Source organism: Engraulis encrasicolus, unplaced genomic scaffold, assembly GCF_034702125.1.
Source record: "Engraulis encrasicolus isolate BLACKSEA-1 unplaced genomic scaffold, IST_EnEncr_1.0 scaffold_49_np1212, whole genome shotgun sequence".
Taxonomy (NCBI): Eukaryota; Metazoa; Chordata; class Actinopteri; order Clupeiformes; family Engraulidae; genus Engraulis; species Engraulis encrasicolus.
Genome location: NW_026945808.1, coordinates 516,502 through 536,604, shown reverse-complemented (window position 1 = coordinate 536,604; position 20,103 = coordinate 516,502). Strand labels below are relative to the sequence as shown.

Here is a 20,103-nt window from a genome sequence, read left to right as displayed (position 1 = left end):
CAACAACAAAAACATGTTCACAAAGTAAAACAAAAGATTGTGCCCCTGATTCATAAAGAAAAAGAAAAGTAAACAAAAGAAGAAAAAAAAGATTATGCAACATAAGATAGCTTTCTGGATCTATATGTAGTGCCACCTATATTTTAAAACAATTCCCAAACAGGTTTCCTTATGAGGACTTTAGTCATGTAGATACATGTTATGTAGATCTTTTCAATAATAAGTCAGAGAATACAAAAATAAAACACAAAAAAATGAAGTAATCTTATTTAAGTGTCTACCAAGTTCAGTTAAAATAAAATTTTGGAATGTTTGCCAGGATTAAAACAAGCATGGATTATGTTCGATATATCATCATACCACCCATCAACATCTACCTTTATAAAACAAACAGGAGCAGAGGAACAGGGCAGAAGTTCCAAGGCAGCAGTACAGCCAAGTGAAGTCAAGTCAGCTTTTATTGTCAGTTTCTTCATATGCACAGTAGAGTCTAGGGCTCGGCAGAATTTGCGGTATTAAGGCCAAATGCAGGTCAAGTTTACTGGGGCAGGAGATCAGACAAGTAGTAAGGCAGGTCCAGGTCTCCGGTAGGAGTCAAAGTGGAGTGCAGACAGGCAGGCTATGGATGCAGGCTTTGCAGTCGATCTGGTTAAGGTGGACTGAAAAACAGGGCTTTATTTATATAGAGAGGATAGTGGGCAGGAGATGCAGTGCAGGTGGCTGGTTAACGAGAGTGCGGGAGCAGAGACAAGTGCAGTTACCGGTACAGACGGAGAGTGCAAAGGGAGAGCTCAGGACTCTGTCAAAGCATCTTTATCAGGATAGTTTATAGCTCGCTTGGGAAAGACATTTGTACCAGCAATCACAGTTGCACTTGTACTTTTTAATCAGCAAAGGTGTCAGTGCAAAGAACAGCCTGCAATAACTTGTAGTATGAGTATAAAGGTTCTGTAGGTTCTATATTACTATTGCTGTTGTTTGACGATCTTCAGAAAAAGCAAACCCCCTTCACCAGACCTTAATTCCTGAAGTTTTGATTGATATTTTGTCTTCACTAACATCATTTAAAAAAAAAAAAAAAAAACAGCTCCTCCTCTCACCTCCTGTAACTCTATGATACACTGCTTATATCCAGGCTTGGCCTCCGCCTTCTCTGACTCTATCAGAAGGTCAATGTAGTCTGCAGTAGACAAAGGATCTAACTGAAGTGTGATCTATTTCAGATGTCTCTCTTTAAGACATCTTGGGCATTTCATCAGTTTCCATCTTTTCCACAACCTTTCTCTGCACACTTGGTGATATTTCTCTTGCCAATATTTGCTCTTCGTTCATCTTCTCTCCAACTGCTCTCCCACCGGCTCTTCAGCTCATCATACTGCATCACCTTCACACGTGTTATTTCCCATCTGTAGGCCATGTGGTGAACACGCCATGTACATTTCCATTCCATTCCATTTCCCTTCATTCACTATTCTGCTCTCGAGTGCTTGGTGTACAATAAGCATGTGACATGTTAGCTGACCTAGGTCCTGGGATGCTTAAGAGGAGAGCATGTGCGACGAGATCCGTTTCTGTACCCTATTAGGATGGAGGAACTGTAGATGGGTGCTCTAGTGAAATAGAGGAGTAAGGGGAGGTGCTGGAATGATTCAGGAAGCCTTCATGCGAATTTGTCGAGGGAAGGAGGGATTTAAACCTCTGTCGCATTCATGGCAAGGGTTAAGTTTTTTTTTTTTTCAGACATGTAAAAGTTCTATCCTTTACCTGACATGTTTCAACAATCTTTTGGTGGACACAGACTTAAATCCATCAGATTTGGGTCACTTGTATTAAAGGTTTTTGGACTTTGGGGAGTTTTAGCAACAGTTTGGTGTGGAGGCAGGAGGGTTTGTTTTTAATGACACTGGCATCTGAAAACTTGACTTTGTACATACCTACATGTATAATGAGTTCCCATGAATAGTGATTGCGGACGTAAAGTTAGGTTGCTTGATGTTCTTTATTTTTTTGGAACTTTTGAAACTTTTGGAATCCTGGCACCCCCAAGATTTAGCGGCTGTTTTATCTGTCTATGCCTATCACCGGCCCTGGCTATCATCAACACGCTATCCAATACATTCACACCTGTCAATCAAACAGTCTATGTGCTAACTCGGTGTAGGCAAGTTGTAATGTGCCTGTTTGCCACTTTTGTATGTAGTAGTATGTAGGGCTAAGGTTACTTTGTCTTTAGTGGTGGTGATTAATTGTTTTCATGTCAGGAGTTATATATGTTTTGTTATAGGCTTATAAATAGGCTGTGTAATGTCCAGTGTTAGGTATCCTTACTTTTGAAAGTAGTTGCATTACAATGTTACTATCCATTACAAGTAATCCGTTCCTACGTTACCCATTAATAAAAGTAACCTGTTTGTATGCTTTGGGTGGGCTTTAATTAGATCTATTCATGACCCCCTTCCGTTCAATATGTGGGCTTTTAAAAACATCAACCGTTCTTGATGCATGTCATGCAACCGTGCTCTGTAATCAAGGTGCTGTTTTTGGGCTGCCTGCATTGGCCGTTACCTTTTTCCCTTTCTTTCCTAGTCGGGGTGCAAACACACGTACACAGGCGTGCGCGCACACACACACACTGACACACACAAAGGCAACAGGGCACAGACACAACAGCTACAACGCTGTGTCTTGCGGACACATCTGCAAGCAGCTGCATCTGACTAAATGCAAAAAAGCTGGGACTTTACTTTCCTTATCGAAGGAAATTCTTAAAGTAATGGAGTAACGAGTGCTAATTTTGGAAAGTAACAAAGTTATTGATTACAGAATTCGCAAAACTAACGTGTTAGATTACTCGTTACTGAAAAAAAATGTGAGTACTGTAACGCGTTACTTGTTACCCCCAATACTGGTCCTGGGATGGTATGGTCTTGATCCCTGCGTTAGATCAATTGGTTTATGTGTTCCCATGATTTCAAATGTCATTGTGAAATAATCATGTAAAATGTATATTTCATGTATCTGCCTTCAAGAAATGTTAGTAGCATAAAACATTGAGTTTTATATAGTTAAATAAAGATTTCAATATTTTATTGGAATTAAATTACTTCAGGTTTTGTCAACTGAAACTAGACTAAAACTAAAATGATTTAGATGATTAAAGTGTGACTAAAACGGAAATTACATTTTCATCAAGACACTAAACTAAATGTAAAAATTCTGTCAAAATTAATATGGATGGCATGGATGTTGATGTGAGGAATCTGAAGGAGACAGTTGAGGTCCAAACGTGATCCTGCCATGGAAAAAATAAAATATATGAAAAAGAATTCTAAGTGTGCGGATTTCTCACTCTGAAAACTACAGTTGGCCTTCATCCTGCACCTTTCCCTGGGATGTGCACAATCCTCTCCTGCAAATGGATGTTGATGTGTGTCATGCTTTACAACAGCAGCTCACTTTAAACCATGTCACACATCAACAACATCCATGTCACCAACTGATGAAGATGGAGGTTACACCATCGAAACATGTCAGGTAAAGGATACACCTTAAGCACGTCTGAAACGAAAGAAGAACTTAAGATTTGATTTAATAGTTGGAGGTACATGCAACGTTATACATGCATTCATGGCAGTTGGTGATGAAAGTGCCAAACGGAATATCAATGTTGTGAGATTTCTCCACATTTATTTTTTCCCCCTTGTTTTCCATGTTTCTGCTCTCAGGAGATCTTTGTCAGGGTTAGATCCTTCAAGCTGAATTTCCCACTTTGCAAAAACATGTCAAGTCTTCATTCATATTTGCCTAGGACAATCCAGGAGATTGTTGTGGTGGGAAAGGGACAGGACCTAATTTTATATGCCAATGTAGTGTGCATCGCTTGTGGGGGTCAGGCATTATGAAAGGTGGCAATGGTTGTTGAACTGACTGCTGTTGGACTGCTATTTCATGTATTTTTAACTACTTAAAGTAGCATGTTTAGTGGAATCACTGCTGACAGAATAACCAATTCTACCCACAGCTGTTGCTCTGATCTCATAGGCAGTTCTTGGCTCCAGTCCTGACAGAGTCACTAACCCCGGTCTTGTCTGCTCAGATAGACGTTCCCATTCTCCTTTGTGAGGTTTGACTTCTACCACGTACTTAACAGTGCCAGAGTCTGCTTTTGGTGCCTCCAGTATAAATCCATCCGTGAGAGCTTTATGGACAACTGGAGTGTCAGGTTTGGATGGAGCAATGAATGGAACAAGCTCATCACACTCATCTTCCCATACGTATATACAGACCCCAGGGTTACGGCCATCATATTGTGATCCCACAATGTATTTGGCCTCATCCCCAATCTGTTTCCTCAACTGCTGAAACAGGTTTAACTGTTCCCTCATTTCCAGTATGCTTGTAGAACTAGGGGTGGGCCACTCTGTGTCTCTTCTGTAAAAGAGCTCCATCTGGCCTCTCAATGTCGAGTTGAGAAAATTTGAGAGTGTCTTGAGGAAATCATCTGGCTGGGCGACAGAGGTAAATGAGAAGCTCACAATCTTTTTGATATTTAAATTAAGCCAAAGTTCGCCCAGGTTGACATCCATGTCTACCTTCATTTCCTTTAGTTGCCTAAGTATTGTGGACAGCGTATGTGATTCCTTTTCCCACTGGGTCAGCCACTGATTCAGGTCAGTGCTATTGAAAGGCGATTCTTCATGTGCTTCAAGGATGTGTGTAAGGACACTCTCCTCTTGTCCACCACCTCGGATAGATGGAAGTACTGATCCAAGCTTCTGTGTAAACTGCAATTTGTAGACAGAGCAGTTTCTCATGAAAATTTGAATCTTCTTCTCCATTTCAGATATTTCAGGCATTGGATATCTGCTTTTCAGGTCGTTGCATCTCATCTCTGTCTTGTTTAATTCCTCTATGACTGCAGTTGTCCTCATCACGAGGTTGTCACTAATTTGTCTTTCAAGTTTTGCAGCTTCTGAGTTCAGCTTCGTCAGAGGGTACATCCACACCCTGACTGGAATGGCATGCTCTCCATTCTCTCCCAACAGTGTTGGTAGTGTTTTGTAAGCGTTAACAGCCTGCTCGAAATTGACTGGGTTGTTGGGTAGGTTGAAGTCCCCATGAAAAGTGCATCTGAAGGAATTCTCGACAGACTTGTTTTCCCTAGCTATGTCAAGTGCTGCGCCTGCATCAGCTGAGAAACCTTTGATCTTATCCAGCATGACATTGACTTGCCCCTTTACATCTGTGTTTTTGTCACTTTCAGAAGACTGTCTGTCAAAGACAAAGTAAGCTCCTGCCCCATATACGATCGCAGTGACAACGTGTGTGGCAAGGCCATTTCCTAAAACATCCTGATAGGTTATATTTTTATGTGCCAGTTGAGACATTGTTAGGAGCTTGAACTTTGTTGTGGTTGTGTACTGAAGAGTGAGCCGTTCTTGTTTCAAAGACGTTTTTGTGTCATTGAGGTAGTTGGCTGATCCACTAATATTAACCTTTCCTCCAAGAATAGACAGTTTAAGAGATCCTGATACATTAAAGGAATTTGCCTTCTGAGTAATTGAGTCAGATGTAATGACATTATATTCAGAATTTCGTTGGTCCTCCACAATATGGTCTTTCAGCTCCTCTGGATTCCACAATGTTACACCTGTTTTTAAGAAAATAATTGATGTAGGGTTGAAATTCAAACGAAAAAAATATTAGGTGTTCTTATAATGGAATTAACATGCCTTTTAAGGAGTGTTTCACGATGTATGTTTCTAAGCCTTAAGACGTCACCTGGAATAAGAGTTTCACTTCGGCAATCGTACAGCATCCCAAGACGGAACGGCCTTCCCAGGGCAGCAGTCTCGATGACGTCAGCAGTCTTATCAGATGATGCCATGTCTACTGTCCAGTTACCTACAACATGACAATGGTGGAACAATAACTTGTGTGTTTTGCTTGCACTGCTGATCAATATGGAAAACCCACCTGGGAAATTCCCATGGTCAATCCTTATGTTTACATGATGGTTTAAAATCTAATCTAATGTAATTTAACTCAATTTAAATCTGATTAAAGCTTAATTCAACTTTAAAAACATCATGTAGAGACTTACCGAAGCAGAATTAAGTTCATTCGGAATTAAACTTAAGTCCGATTAAAGTGGGTGGTTTATTCCTCTTTTAATTCCGATTAAACACTTTCCTCTGTCATGTAACCTTTTATTCCACTTTAACAATAATTCCGGCATGCTCGTTGGTCACGCGATGGCCCAAGACCCCATGTTCTTTGCTTCCGTGAGAAAAAATGGCCGCCTTTCAATGAATTTCTTACATGAAAAGTTGCTTAATTTTAGTGACTATATATGTTTTAAGCTAGTCGGGTAAGCTAATGTTAGCATTGTAAATGATCCAGGACCATAGGGCCATGTGCTAAGGTTTGACCGCAGCTGAGGCAAATATTTTGGGGCTGAAGATGACCAGTATCCAGGTGGTACTGGTGGTTGGCGACCACTCCCCCATGCCTTATTTGGTTTGCTCAGCACGTGTGCCCTCAGTCAAATAGTGATGCTTTCTTTTCCCCAGATGTTTTTTCAGATTTAAGTCAAAGTGCCATGTGGGTCATTCTCCCACACACGTACATTTTCATTTCCAAAAATCTTTATCTCAGCAAGTTTTCATTTCGTAAATTTAAAGCATATTTAACTCTTAAAATGTCAGGTCTTGTCACAAGACAACTTACTGTATATAAATGTTATGTCCTTGAAAATATATGTGTTCCAAAAACTATTTCTATTTTTGTCATGTGCCCCTTGTTGTATTTAATCATTTCTAGTAATCCTATCCACATTATTACCAATTTTACAGATGATAATAAACATAACTTCATCATATCCTTTCAAGTCAGACAATTCTCAAAAACACCATGTACCAGCAACATATTAAGTATTTTTTAAAGTATCTCCATAGCTTAAAATTCTTAAAAAAAATAATAAAGTGATAGTCGTGTCTTTTTGTTGATAAATATCTGCGTGACAAGACTGACACCCATGCGTGATAAGATTGACAGTGTTGACAGCTGGCCTGCTGTTTTTAAAGGTATATACTAAAAGAAATATATTTGTATAAATACTTACTTACTTACTTGTTAAAATAATACATTTGCATAGTATTCCTGTTAAATTCATCATTCATTTTTTAACTAATACATTCACTAGAACAAACACATTTTCAAACATTTTTAATTTATTTATTGTAATTTATGGGAAAAAATATGTACAGCTCATGTCTACCTTGAAATCATGTGCATTTATGTATTTCACCATTGTGTTACATGAAATCCTTTCATTGAAATCCTTTCCATATGAGGACCAGATTCAGAAGGCAAAGAGGGAGAAGACTGACCTGCACGTCATCTGGCTTGACCTTGCCAACACGTATGGAGTTCAGTTCCGCACCAACTGATCAACTACGCCATGAACTTCTTTCACATGCCCACCTGTGTCAAGACCCTAGGAGTATTTCAACAACCCGCAGATTCCGTACAAGACTTCACTACTGGGTGGCAACGGCTTGGGATGGGATTGCAATGCCAAATGGAGGATTCACCCACTAAGGAGCTACATGGACGACGTCACCTCCCTCCTTCAGACAGCAGCATGTACAGCAAGACTGCTGAAGAGGATGGATAAGCTGATGTCATGGGCCCGAATGAAGATCAAGCCCTCTAAGTCTCGCAGCCTATCACTTAGCAATTCAAGGATGACCGATATTATGGATGTTGCCCTCGAAAAAATCAAAACAGTGGGAACTCAAAAAGCACCTTGGAGAATGAATCCCACAGTTTTAATTACTAAAGCAAGAATTATTGGAGGGCTGAAAGACAGTGGCGTGAAGTCCACTACCAAATCTATAAACACACACTCTCGAAATACAACCAAGACATTTCTAAAGCTGGACAATCTTTTTTCTCTGACATAATTAATAGAAATATTAATAATGCACGCGTCCTAATTTGACACTGTTGAAAAACTAGCAAATCCCCCAAATTAAATGCCTTCTGAGTTCCTCTCAGTCAGCAAAAACAATGAGTTTGCTTCCTTTTTCAAAGGAAAGAGTTGAAAAAATATGTACAAACATACTCACACAGGTGCAACCGGCCCATGATTCTGACCAATTTGCTACAGTGAAGTTAAATCTTAACCTCATGAGAAATTTTCATTTAGTTGATGTGGACATTCTTAATAGAACGGTACAAAGTCTTAGCTCCTCTACATCTGACTTAGATATTCTACCAACAGCCTTCTTCAAATCCATCTTACATCTAATATCACCAGATGTACTTCAGATCATCAACACCTCACTACAAACAGACACATACCCAGGCTGTCTGAAAGAAGCAGTTGTGAAACCCTTACTGAAAAAGAACAACCTGGATGCACTGGTACTAAACAACTATAGGCCCATATCCAATCTATCATTCATGGGTAAAATAATAGAGAAAATTGTTTTTAACCAATTAACTGCCTTTCAAATGTCTAATAGCTACCTTGTTTCAATGAGGTTTCCGTGCTTCCCACAGCACTGAAACAGCTCTTATTAAAGTTATGAATGACATAAGATTGAATTCTGATGCTGGCAAATCATCCGTCTTGGTGCTACTAGATTTAAGTGCCGCTTATGATACAGTTGATGATGCCATACTACTACATAGACTGGAACACTGGGTTGGCTTTACAGGCATAGTGATCAACTGGTTCAAATCGTACTTACAACAAAGAAGTTTTATTGTCGCCATTGGAAGACATACCTCATGAAAGTGAAAGCCCATTGGGAAACTCCAACTCCCATTGTCATTGTGACACAGCACTCCACAGCACACAAGTGAACACTGCACACAACGACATTGCATTTATGCCTCACCCGTGCAAGGGGGCAGCCCTCAGTGCGGTGGGACGGTACCATGCTCAGGGTACCTCAGTCATGGAGGAGGATGGGGGAGAGCACTGGTTGATTACTCCCCCCACCAACCTAGCGGGTCGGGAGTCGAACCGGCAACCTCTGGGATGCAAGTCTGACGCCCTTACCGCTCACCCATGACTGCCCTTATCACCGATGTCTCTAAACTGTGGGGTCCCCGAGGGCTCCATTCTGGGACCACTACTACAATCTGTATATGCTGCCACTTTATTGAGAAGAACTCCTAAATTACCATAGCTATGCGGATGACACCCAACTCTACTTATCTATGTCCCCCAATTACTACACCCCCTTGAATCACGCATTCATTCAATCATTGCATGGACCAAATTAACAAATGGATGTCTCACAATTTCCTCCAGCTGAACTCAGATAAAACTGAAGTAATTATATTTGGGAAAAGAGAGGAGAGACAAAAGATTGCTACTATCCTTGAAACGAAGGGACTGAAAGCAAGGGATACAGTTAAAAATTGTGGGGTACTCATTGACAGTGACCTAAACCTCAATAGTCACATGAAAGCTATTACTAAGTCTGCATTCTATCACATAATCTAAATGTAGGGTCCTTATGTCTAAACATGATCTGGAGAAGCTAATACATGCCTTCATTTCTAGTATAGTCCTGGACCATCCATGTAGACCCGTTCGCAATTTTGAGTTGGGGGCGTTTCTCACTGGAATTGAGTTAGTGGGTTCCTAGACATTAAAAATCACGGAGGTGCTCGTCCACCATAGTGCCAGATTTTTCACAATATGGCCGCCAAATATGGCCGCTATCGCCTATGACAAAAACCTGTGTTTTTTACTTTTAAACTGTTTATACACATGCCATCAATTCTCACCAATCTTTGGAGAGGAAATCATTTCTGACAATTTCATGAGGAGAATGAGTGATTGTGACCTTAAAAGGTCATTGCCAAGGTCAAATTTGCTATTTTGAAGAATGTCAATAGACTTTCATTGTAAAAATGAGAAACAAATTCTCAACTAGAAATGCATTCTCACAGAAAATGCTGGAAGCGGGCTTGCCTTTTGGGGCAGAGATGAAACAAAGTACTATTGAGAAAACAAAGCTAAAAGAAATCTTGGAAAAACTCCATCCACCCAGTCAGAAGTTATGGGCCAAACAATTCAGCCATCTTGGATTCAGCCATCTTGAAAGTGTTGTAGCTCTGCGTTTTGGGGATATACTAAATGACATACATGGTATTTTAAGTTGGCTAAGGAACACTGCATATGATATAATTTTGAAAATCAACATGGCTTCGAGCGGGATTAGAACTCACAACCTCCATATCTGTAATCCAACCCCTTTGCCATTGATATTAAATGACATACAATACATGATATTTGAAGTTGGCTAAGGAACACTGCATATGATATCATTTTGAAAATCAACATGGCTTCGACTGGGGTTCGAACCTCCAACCCCCATATCCCTAATTCAGCACATTTGCCATTCATACTAAATGACATACATGGCATTTTAAGTTGGCCAAGGAACACTGCATATGATATCATTTTGAAAATCAACATGGCTTTGACTGGGATTCGAACCCCCAACCTCCATATCTGTAATCCAGCACATTTGCCATGCATACTAAATGACATGCATGGCATTTTAAGTTGGCCAAGGAACACTGCATATGATATAATTTTGAAAATCAACATGGCTTTGACTGGGTTTCGAACCCCCAACCTCAATATCTGTAATTCAGCACATTTGCCATCCATACTAAATGATATACATGGCATTTTAAGTCGACCAAGGAACGCTGCATATGATATAATTTAGAAAATCAACATGGCTTTGACTGGGATTTGAACCCCCAACCTCCATATCTGTAATCCAGCACATTTGCCATGCATACTAAATGATATACATGGCATTTTAAGTCGGCCAAGGAACGCTGCATATGATATAATTTAGAAAATCAACATGGCTTCAGATGGGATTTGAACCCTCAACCTCCATATCTCTAATGCAGCGGCATGCATTACCACTAAGCCAAGCAGCTAGCTGTCATACACAGTCCAGCAAGACTATATTACATTGCATTGAAGAGCTGAACAATAGCCTTCTAGAATGGCTGCTCGCACCTGCTCGTTAAGAATAGAATCTTGAGACAGTGGCAGTTAAGATGGAATCCTTCAATGAGAGCACCTGTTCTGATACTAACTGACAGTTAGTATTGAGCCTTTAACAGGGGAGAAAATGAGAATGAGTTTTTTGTCTTTACAACATCGTTGTAAAAAAACTAAAAGGAGTTGGCACGTGTCCTTTTCACAGATCGGAGTCATGCTTGTGATCTCTCTAACAGTCTTTGAATGAAGTTTATAGGTGAAAGGGTTCAGGCACAAATGGACCTCCGTGTGGGACATGCGCTGATCTCTTGAAAAATGCAATTTTCGAAAGAATGGGATTCTCCATAGAGCCAGGCCTGTTTTTTTTTTTACAAACCTGCCATTTAAAAAGTATTGGGAGTTGGGAGATGAAACTTTCACAATTTGGAGACATCCCATAGAGCTCGCTAACAACGCGTCAACTAAACTTCTAGGTGAAAGTGTTGATGTTTTATGACCGAAAAAGCCTCCTACACTCTAATCTCTAGAGTGGCGGAACTGTGGTTCATGAAGGTTCCACCACAGTTTTCAATGGAGACCCAGGCTTTCACAAAATCGCCAAAAACGGGAAAACGACAAGAGACACGAAAAAGCCTATTAATATACGCGATCTCCAAGCCGAGCCGGTCGTTTTAGTGTTTGAACGGTGTCTCTATCTCGAAAGGCCTAGGAGGATATCCATTTTCTATTTTTGCTGTCCCCCTGCACAAGACCAATAATAACTAGAAATGCATTCTCACAGAAAATGCTGGAAGCGGGCTTGCCTTTGGGGGCAGAGATGAAACAAAGTACTATTGAGAAAACAAAGCTAAAAGAAATCTTGGAAAAACTCCATCCACCCAGTCAGAAGTTATGGGCCAAACAATTCAGCCATCTTGGATTCAGCCATCTTGAAAGTGTTGTAGCTCTGCGTTTTGGGGATATACTAAATGACATACATGGTATTTTAAGTTGGCTAAGGAACACTGCATATGATATAATTTTGAAAATCAACATGGCTTCGAGCGGGATTCGAACTCACAACCTCCATATCTGTAATCCAACCCCTTTGCCATTGATATTAAATGACATACAATACATGATATTTCAATTTGGCTAAGGAACACTGCATATGATATCATTTTGAAAATCAACATGGCTTCGACTGGGGTTCGAACCTCCAACCCCCATATCCCTAATTCAGCACATTTGCCATTCATACTAAATGACATACATGGCATTTTAAGTTGGCCAAGGAACACTGCATATGATATCATTTTGAAAATCAACATGGCTTTGACTGGGATTCGAACCCCCAACCTTCATATCTGTAATCCAGCACATTTGCCATGCATACTAAATGACATACATGGCATTTTAAGTTGGCCAAGGAACACTGCATATGATATAATTTTGAAAATCAACATGGCTTTGATTGGGTTTCGAACCCCCAACCTCAATATCTGTAATTCAGCACATTTGCCATCCATACTAAATGATATACATGGCATTTTAAGTCGGCCAAGGAACGCTGCATATGATATAATTTAGAAAATCAACATGGCTTTGACTGGGATTTGAACCCCCAACCTCCATATCTGTAATCCAGCACATTTGCCATGCATACTAAATGATATACATGGCATTTTAAGTCGGCCAAGGAACGCTGCATATGATATAATTTAGAAAATCAACATGGCTTCGGATGGGATTTGAACCCTCAACCTCCATATCTCTAATGCAGCGGCATGCATTACCACTAAGCCAAGCAGCTAGCTGTCATACACAGTCCAGCAAGACTATATTACATTGCATTGAAGAGTTGAACAATAGCCTTCTAGAATGGCTGCTCGCACCTGCTCGTTAAGAATAGAATCTTGAGACAGTGGCAGTTAAGATGGAATCCTTCATTGGGAGCACCTGTTCTGATACTAACTGACAGTTAGTATTGAGCCTTTAACAGGGGAGAAAATGAGAATGAGTTTTTTGTCTTTACAACATCGTTGTAAAAAAACTAAAAGGAGTTGGCACGTTTCATTTTCACAGATCGGAGTCATGCTTGTGATCTCTCTAACAGTCTTTGAATGAAGTTTATAGGTGAAAGGGTTCAGGCACAAATGGACCTCCGTGTGGGACATGCGCTGATCTCTTGAAAAATGCACTTTTCGAAAGAATGGGATTCTCCATAGAGCCAGGCCTGTTTTTTTTTACAAACCTGCCATTTAAAAAGTATTGGGAGTTGGGAGATGAAACTTTCACAATTTGGAGACATCCCATAGAGCTCGCTAACAACGCGTCAACTAAACTTCTAGGTGAAAGTGTTGATGTTTTATGACCGAAAAAGCCTCCTACACTCTAATCTCTAGAGTGGCGGAACTGTGGTTCATGAAGGTTCCACCACAGTTTTCAATGGAGACCCAGGCTTTCACAAAATCGCCAAAAACGGGAAAACGACAAGAGACACGAAAAAGCCTATTAATATACGCGATCTCCAAGCCGAGCCGGTCGTTTTAGTGTTTGAACGGTGTCTCTATCTCGAAAGGCCTAGGAGGATATCCATTTTCTATTTTTGCTGTCCCCCTGCACAAGACCAATAATAACTAGAAATGCATTCTCACAGAAAATGCTGGAAGCGGGCTTGCCTTTGGGGGCAGAGATGAAACAAAGTACTATTGAGAAAACAAAGCTAAAAGAAATCTTGGAAAAACTCCATCCACCCAGTCAGAAGTTATGGGCCAAACAATTCAGCCATCTTGGATTCAGCCATCTTGAAAGTGTTGTAGCTCTGCGTTTTGGGGATATACTAAATGACATACATGGTATTTTAAGTTGGCTAAGGAACACTGCATATGATATAATTTTGAAAATCGAGCGGGATTCGAACTCACAACCTCCATATCTGTAATCCAACCCCTTTGCCATTGATATTAAATGACATACAATACATGATATTTGAAGTTGGCTAAGGAACACTGCATATGATATCATTTTGAAAATCAACATGGCTTCGACTGGGGTTCGAACCTCCAACCCCCATATCCCTAATTCAGCACATTTGCCATTCATACTAAATGACATACATGGCATTTTAAGTTGGCCAAGGAACACTGCATATGATATCATTTTGAAAATCAACATGGCTTTGACTGGCATTCGAACCCCCAACCTCCATATCTGTAATCCAGCACATTTGCCATGCATACTAAATGACATACAAAGACAGACAAAGGGCAGCCGTGACCTAGTGGTTAGAGAGTTGGTCTTTCAATCTAGGGGTTGCCAGTTTGAATACCCCCTGAGCTCTCCCTACTCCTCCATCCATGGCTGAAGTGCCCTTGAGCAAGGCACCTAACCCCACATTGCTCCAGGGACTGTAACCAATACCCTGAAAAATAATAGTTGTAAGTCGCTTTGAACAAATGAAAGCATCAGCTAAGTGAAATGTAATGTAATGTAATGTAACATACATGGCATTTTAAGTTGGCCAAGGAACACTGCATATGATATAATTTTGAAAATCAACATGGCTTTGACTGGGTTTCGAACCCCCAACCTCAATATCTGTAATTCAGCACATTTGCCATCCATACTAAATGATATACATGGCATTTTAAGTCGGCCAAGGAACGCTGCATATGATATAATTTAGAAAATCAACATGGCTTCAGATGGGATTCGAACCCTCACATCCATATCTCTAATGCAGCGGCATGCATTACCACTAAGCCAAGCAGCTAGCTGTCATACACAGTCCAGCAAGACTATATTAGATTGCATTGAAGAGCTGAACAATACACTTCTAGAATGGCTGCTCGCACCTGCTCGTTAAGAATAGAATCTTGAGACAGTGGCAGTTAAGATGGAATCCTTCATTGGGAGCACCTGTTCTGATACTAACTGACAGTTAGTATTGAGCCTTTAACAGGGGAGAAAATGAGAATGAGTTTTTTGTCTTTACAACATCGTTGTAAAAAAACTAAAAGGAGTTGGCACGTGTCCTTTTCACAGATCGGAGTCATGCTTGTGATCTCTCTAACAGTCTTTGAATGAAGTTTATAGGTTAAATTTTTCAGGCACAAATGGACCTCCGTGTGGGACATGCGCTGATCTCTTGAAAAATGCACTTTTCAAAAGACTGGGATTCTCCATAGAGCCAGGCCTGTTTTTTTTACAAACCTGCCATTTAAAAAGTATTGGGAGTTGGGAGATGAAACTTTGACAATTTGGAGACATCCCATAGAGCTCGCTAACAACGCGTCAACTAAACTTCTAGGTGAAAGTGTTGATGTTTTATGACCGAAAAAGCCTCCTACACTCTAATCTCTAGAGTGGCGGAACTTTGGTTCATGAAGGTTCCACCATAGTTTTCAATGGAGACCCAGGCTTTCACAAAATCGCCAAAAACGGGAAAACGACAAGAGACACGGAGAAGCCTATAACGATACGCGATCTCCAAGCCGAGCCGGTCGTTTTAGTGTTTGAACGGTGTCTCTATCTCGAAAGGCCTAGGAGGAGATCCATTTTCTATTTTACTGCTGCCCTGCACAAGACCAATAATAAAGGAAAGAAACAGGACTTAGAGATTACTATAAACGGGCCTTGCTCTGCAAGGGCCATGCTCTGCATGGTCCTTGCTCCGCAAGCCCGCTTAATAAAACAGGACTTAGAGATTACTATAAACGGGCCTTGCTCTGCAAGGGCCATGCTCTGCATGGTCCTTGCTCTGCAAGCCCGCTTAATAATAAAACAGGACTTAGAGATTACTATAAACGGGCCTTGCTCTGCAAGGGCCATGCTCTGCATGGTCCTTGCTCCGCAAGCCCGCTTAATTATGGTATGAGGAGTTATTTGCTGATATTGCCATGATTATATTGTGTCAGTATAGTGTCAGTATAGTCCTTAAAAGGTCAAGGTCAAGGTCATGTTCCAGGTCTTTTCCCTATTCTGAATAACTCGGCCATGTGCTTGCCTATTAGGTCATTGTTAAGAATAAGGAACAGTCACTATAAATGTAAACCTAACATTTCCACACAGTCAGAGGACAGGACAGCACATGCACTGCAACAGTCAACACAGATAGGAGCCCCCACTAGAAGAGGAGAAGTGTGTCAGAGATCACAAGAGTACACAACTTCACTGCCTCTTTCAAATGCTTGTGCATAAGATTCAACGCGGAATAAGGCGAACACCATTGCATATGATGCTTCCCACACAGCAAAAGCCTTCACATCAAGAACCTTCTTGCAACTTTTCACAGGAGTGGTTCATGTTCAAGCTACCAGACAATCAGATCTGACCAGTCTTCTTGCTAGCTATGTTGTGGAATGCTCGAAAAACCGACAGAAAACCATACCTAGCACTTACAAGGGAGGATTATACATCCATTATACATGGGGGCATCTGTGGCCTAGTGGTTAGAGAGTTGATCTTTCAATCTAGGGGTTGCAGGTTCGAATCCCAACATCTCCATCCATGGCTGAAGCGCCCTTGAGCAAGGGACCTAACCCCACATTGCTCCAGGGACTGTAACCAATACCCTGAAAAATAATAACTGTAAGTCGCTTTGAATAAATGAAAGCGTCAGCTAAGTGTAATGTAATATACATTGGCAGGCATCCAGCTCTGATTATGCTGACAAATCATCACTTTCTGGTACCAAGGGTTCACACTATGCAGCCTTATTACTGTTTCCAGATGCCTCAGTGAACAGACACCTTCAAAAGTCTCCAGTGTCGGGCACAGAATTAGGCCAAGCTGATGATATACTGCAGAGGAATTTACCATGCCAAGAGGTACCTGATCATGCAAAGCCAGTGGTTCGACCTGCCCTACCACCAGACATGCTGCTGCATCCTGAAAACAAACAAGCAACATTACTGCATGTTGCCACTGCAAAAGGTTTATCAGGAAAGCATGAATTCTTGATCAGCCTGATTCGCTCTGGTGTGTCAGGAGGAAACCTTTTGATGCAGGCTGCTGTACACACACTTGTCTCATCTGCTGTTGTGCCAATGATACGTGCTGGCTTCCTTCCTATAATACCAAGACCCATTACTGAGTGTGCCACTGTCAGACACTGCCTATCCAACTTCCAGTGTTCGCAGGCAGATGATCCAGGCATCAATGGCAATTTGGTGTGATGAAACCTGCATGAGACGGAGCACTTCAAGGATCTCTTCCACTGTATTGGCCCTTTCCATTGGACGCATGTTATTCTCAGATATCAGGGAAAATTGCCTCGAGGTTCTGGCCTAGATAATGCATTGATGCATGTCTCTCCAGTGGGAGGTATTCTGGACTCACAAGGACAAGGCAGACTGTCCAGTGCTTGCACAGGTACAGGCATTGCACACTTCACTGGCTTCAAATTAACGTTGCCCAGAATTTGAGTTTGAGGCCTTGACTGAGCAAGTGGAGAGCTTGAATCAAGACAAGTCAGAGCTCTGCCAATTCTTTGAAGTTTGGCGGCCATCATTAAAAATGCTGTTGTCTCTGAAAGAGAAGGAAAATAAATCAATATGAGGCTACCATAACGTCCTATGCCAATCTTTGCAGAACGTAACTGCAGTAGCCTCTTACTGCTGTGGGAGGTGACATAAAGGTTGAGCAGCATTCAGAGAGTATGCAAGGGTCATGGAGGACAGTTTGTAGTAGGAGCCACACGCAATGTTAATGTTGCAGCAAAATTTGAGTTCTTTCCATCAGATTAGAATGATCACTGATGTCCTCAACTTTCTCACCAACAACACAACTTTGAAGCGGACAGAATACCACCTCCAACATGCACTGAGCACCGCTCCGTGCCTTACATTCAACCGAAATGTGTAATTGTTGCTAGACTTTCTGGTGGATCCGCAGAATCCATGCTCATTGACCGTTAATGCGCCCGTTCCACTGCACAATCTGCTCAGCAACCAGGTTGTTAACAGGAGTGTTGCACCTCGCCTGCGCAACCGTCTCCAAAGCTTGTTTTCAGCTTATACTGGCAGGATAGGTTAGTTCTCAAGAACATAAGATAAGTGGAACTGTTTCAAAAAGAAATCTTCTGCAGTACAAAGATCAGCCATAGAAGACACTAGCAATCATTGTAAAGGAGCAGAAGTTGGTCTCATCTAAAGACATAGCTGAGGCACATAGGAGGATGGACATTGCTGAGGAACGGGGCATGAGTATTCAGCAGATCTCATGATGTCCTTTCAGCATCACCCCTGTTAGATGGTGACCTTCTGTTGGTTGTTAACAAGCCAAAGCTTGTCTGGCTGGGGCCAGATCAACCACAACAGCTGTAATATTTGATGATCACAGAGTATAAATGTACAGCATTGGTGATGGAATCAATGCACTTCCTCCCATCAATAGTGCTATAAGAGGGCACATTCACAGAGGGGCATTTCTAGTTCATAGAGTCTGCAACATACTTACTTCTCGTCTAGTGGGGGCTCCTCTCTGTGTTGACTGTTGCAGTGCATGGGCTGTCCTGTCCTCTGACTGTGTGGAAATGTTAGGTTTACATTTATAGTGGCTGTTCCTTATTCTTAATAATGACCTAATAGGCAAGCACATGGCCGAGTTCTTCAGAATAGGTAAAATACCTGGAACATGACCTTGACCTTGACCTTTTAAGGACTATACTGACACTATACTGACACAAAATAATCATGGCAATATCAGCAAATAACTCCTCATAACATAATTGAGAATTTGTTTCTCATTTTTACAATGAAAGTCTATTGACATTCTTCAGAATAGCAAATTTGACCTTGACAATGACCTTTTAAGGTCACAATCACACATTCTCCTCATGAAATTGTCAGAAATGATTTCCTCTCCAAAAATTGGTCAGAATTGATGTATGGCATGTGTATAAACAGTTTAAAAGTAAAAAACACAGGTTTTTGTCATAGGCGATGGCGGCCATATTCGGCGGCCATATTGTGAAAAATCTGGCACTATGGTGGACGAGCACCTCCGTGATTTTTAATGTCTAGGAACCCAGTAACTCAATTCCAGTGAGAAACGCCCCCAACTCAAAATTGCGAACGGGTCTACATGGTTGGTCCAGGACTAGTAAGGTTGATTACTGTAACAGTCTTTTTACAAGCCTCCCCAAAAAGACCATCAAACAACTTCAACTTGTACAAAATGCAGCAGCAAGGGTTCTTACAAAAACAAGGACGTTCGACCACATTACTCCAATTTTAAGATCTCTGCATTGGCTCCCAGAGAGCTACAGAATTGACGTTAAGACATTACTACTTGTGTTTAAATTATTAAATGGGATGGGACCCACAAATCTACTGGATATGTTTCAGCTGTATGCACCAACCAGGTCACTAAGGTCAACGGAGAAGAATTTGCTGGTGATTCCAAAAGTCAAAACAAAGTGTAGCTTCTATGCTTCAAAGCTTTGGAACCAGCTTCCAGATGATGTAAAAAATGCACCTACTATTGATAGCTTTAAATCTAGACTCAAGACAAAGCTGTTCTCAGATGCTTTACCCTAGCTTAAATTATATATCATTCTTATTTTTTTATTTTTATGTTTATGTTTATTTTTTATTTTATTATTATTATTATTATTATTATTATTATTTTACCTTATGTTTTATCTTTATGTATTTATCTTATGTTTTATTGATAAAGTGATTGAGAAATTCGAAGCATACTGTTCCCCTAAAGAGGACATTGTGTACGAGAGGTACGTGTTCCGGTCACGAATGCAACAGGTAGGAGAGACATTTGATTGCTTTAGGCCACACCAATTTAATTTGTTGGTTCTCGGATTCGCCGCTTGTATTTTGTATCAAAATGAAAAAAAAAAAAAAACAGTTTCAATACCCCAAAAAATGAAATCGCTTAAAAAAACCCGAAGACTGCATGTTTTCATGAACGGAGAGGTGTCTCTTTAGTAGTTGGAGGTCATGTGACGTAGAGAACCAATAAAACCACTCCTTTCAACATGCCGATTACGACTAGCGAATCAGGAAACGCGTTACATTCAAATGGTTTTACAGACAAACATGCAATGGCAA

General features: G+C 40.8%; 1 protein-coding gene across 1 annotated transcript in view; it reads right to left on the bottom strand.

Annotated features, from left to right (window-relative positions):
- Window positions 1–1,255: 1,255 nt before the first annotated feature.
- The window catches only part of LOC134444287 (verrucotoxin subunit beta-like), a 32,584-nt gene continuing 13,736 nt past the window's right edge, over window positions 1,256–20,103 (bottom strand). The window contains exons 3-5 of the mRNA XM_063193640.1: window positions 5,782–5,904; window positions 4,078–5,650; window positions 1,256–1,406 (exon numbers count right to left, since the gene is read on the bottom strand). Of these exons, the coding sequence (XP_063049710.1) occupies window positions 1,256–1,406; window positions 4,078–5,650; window positions 5,782–5,887 (1,830 nt within the window). The 5' untranslated portion in view covers window positions 5,888–5,904. The remainder of the gene's footprint in view (window positions 1,407–4,077; window positions 5,651–5,781; window positions 5,905–20,103) is intronic.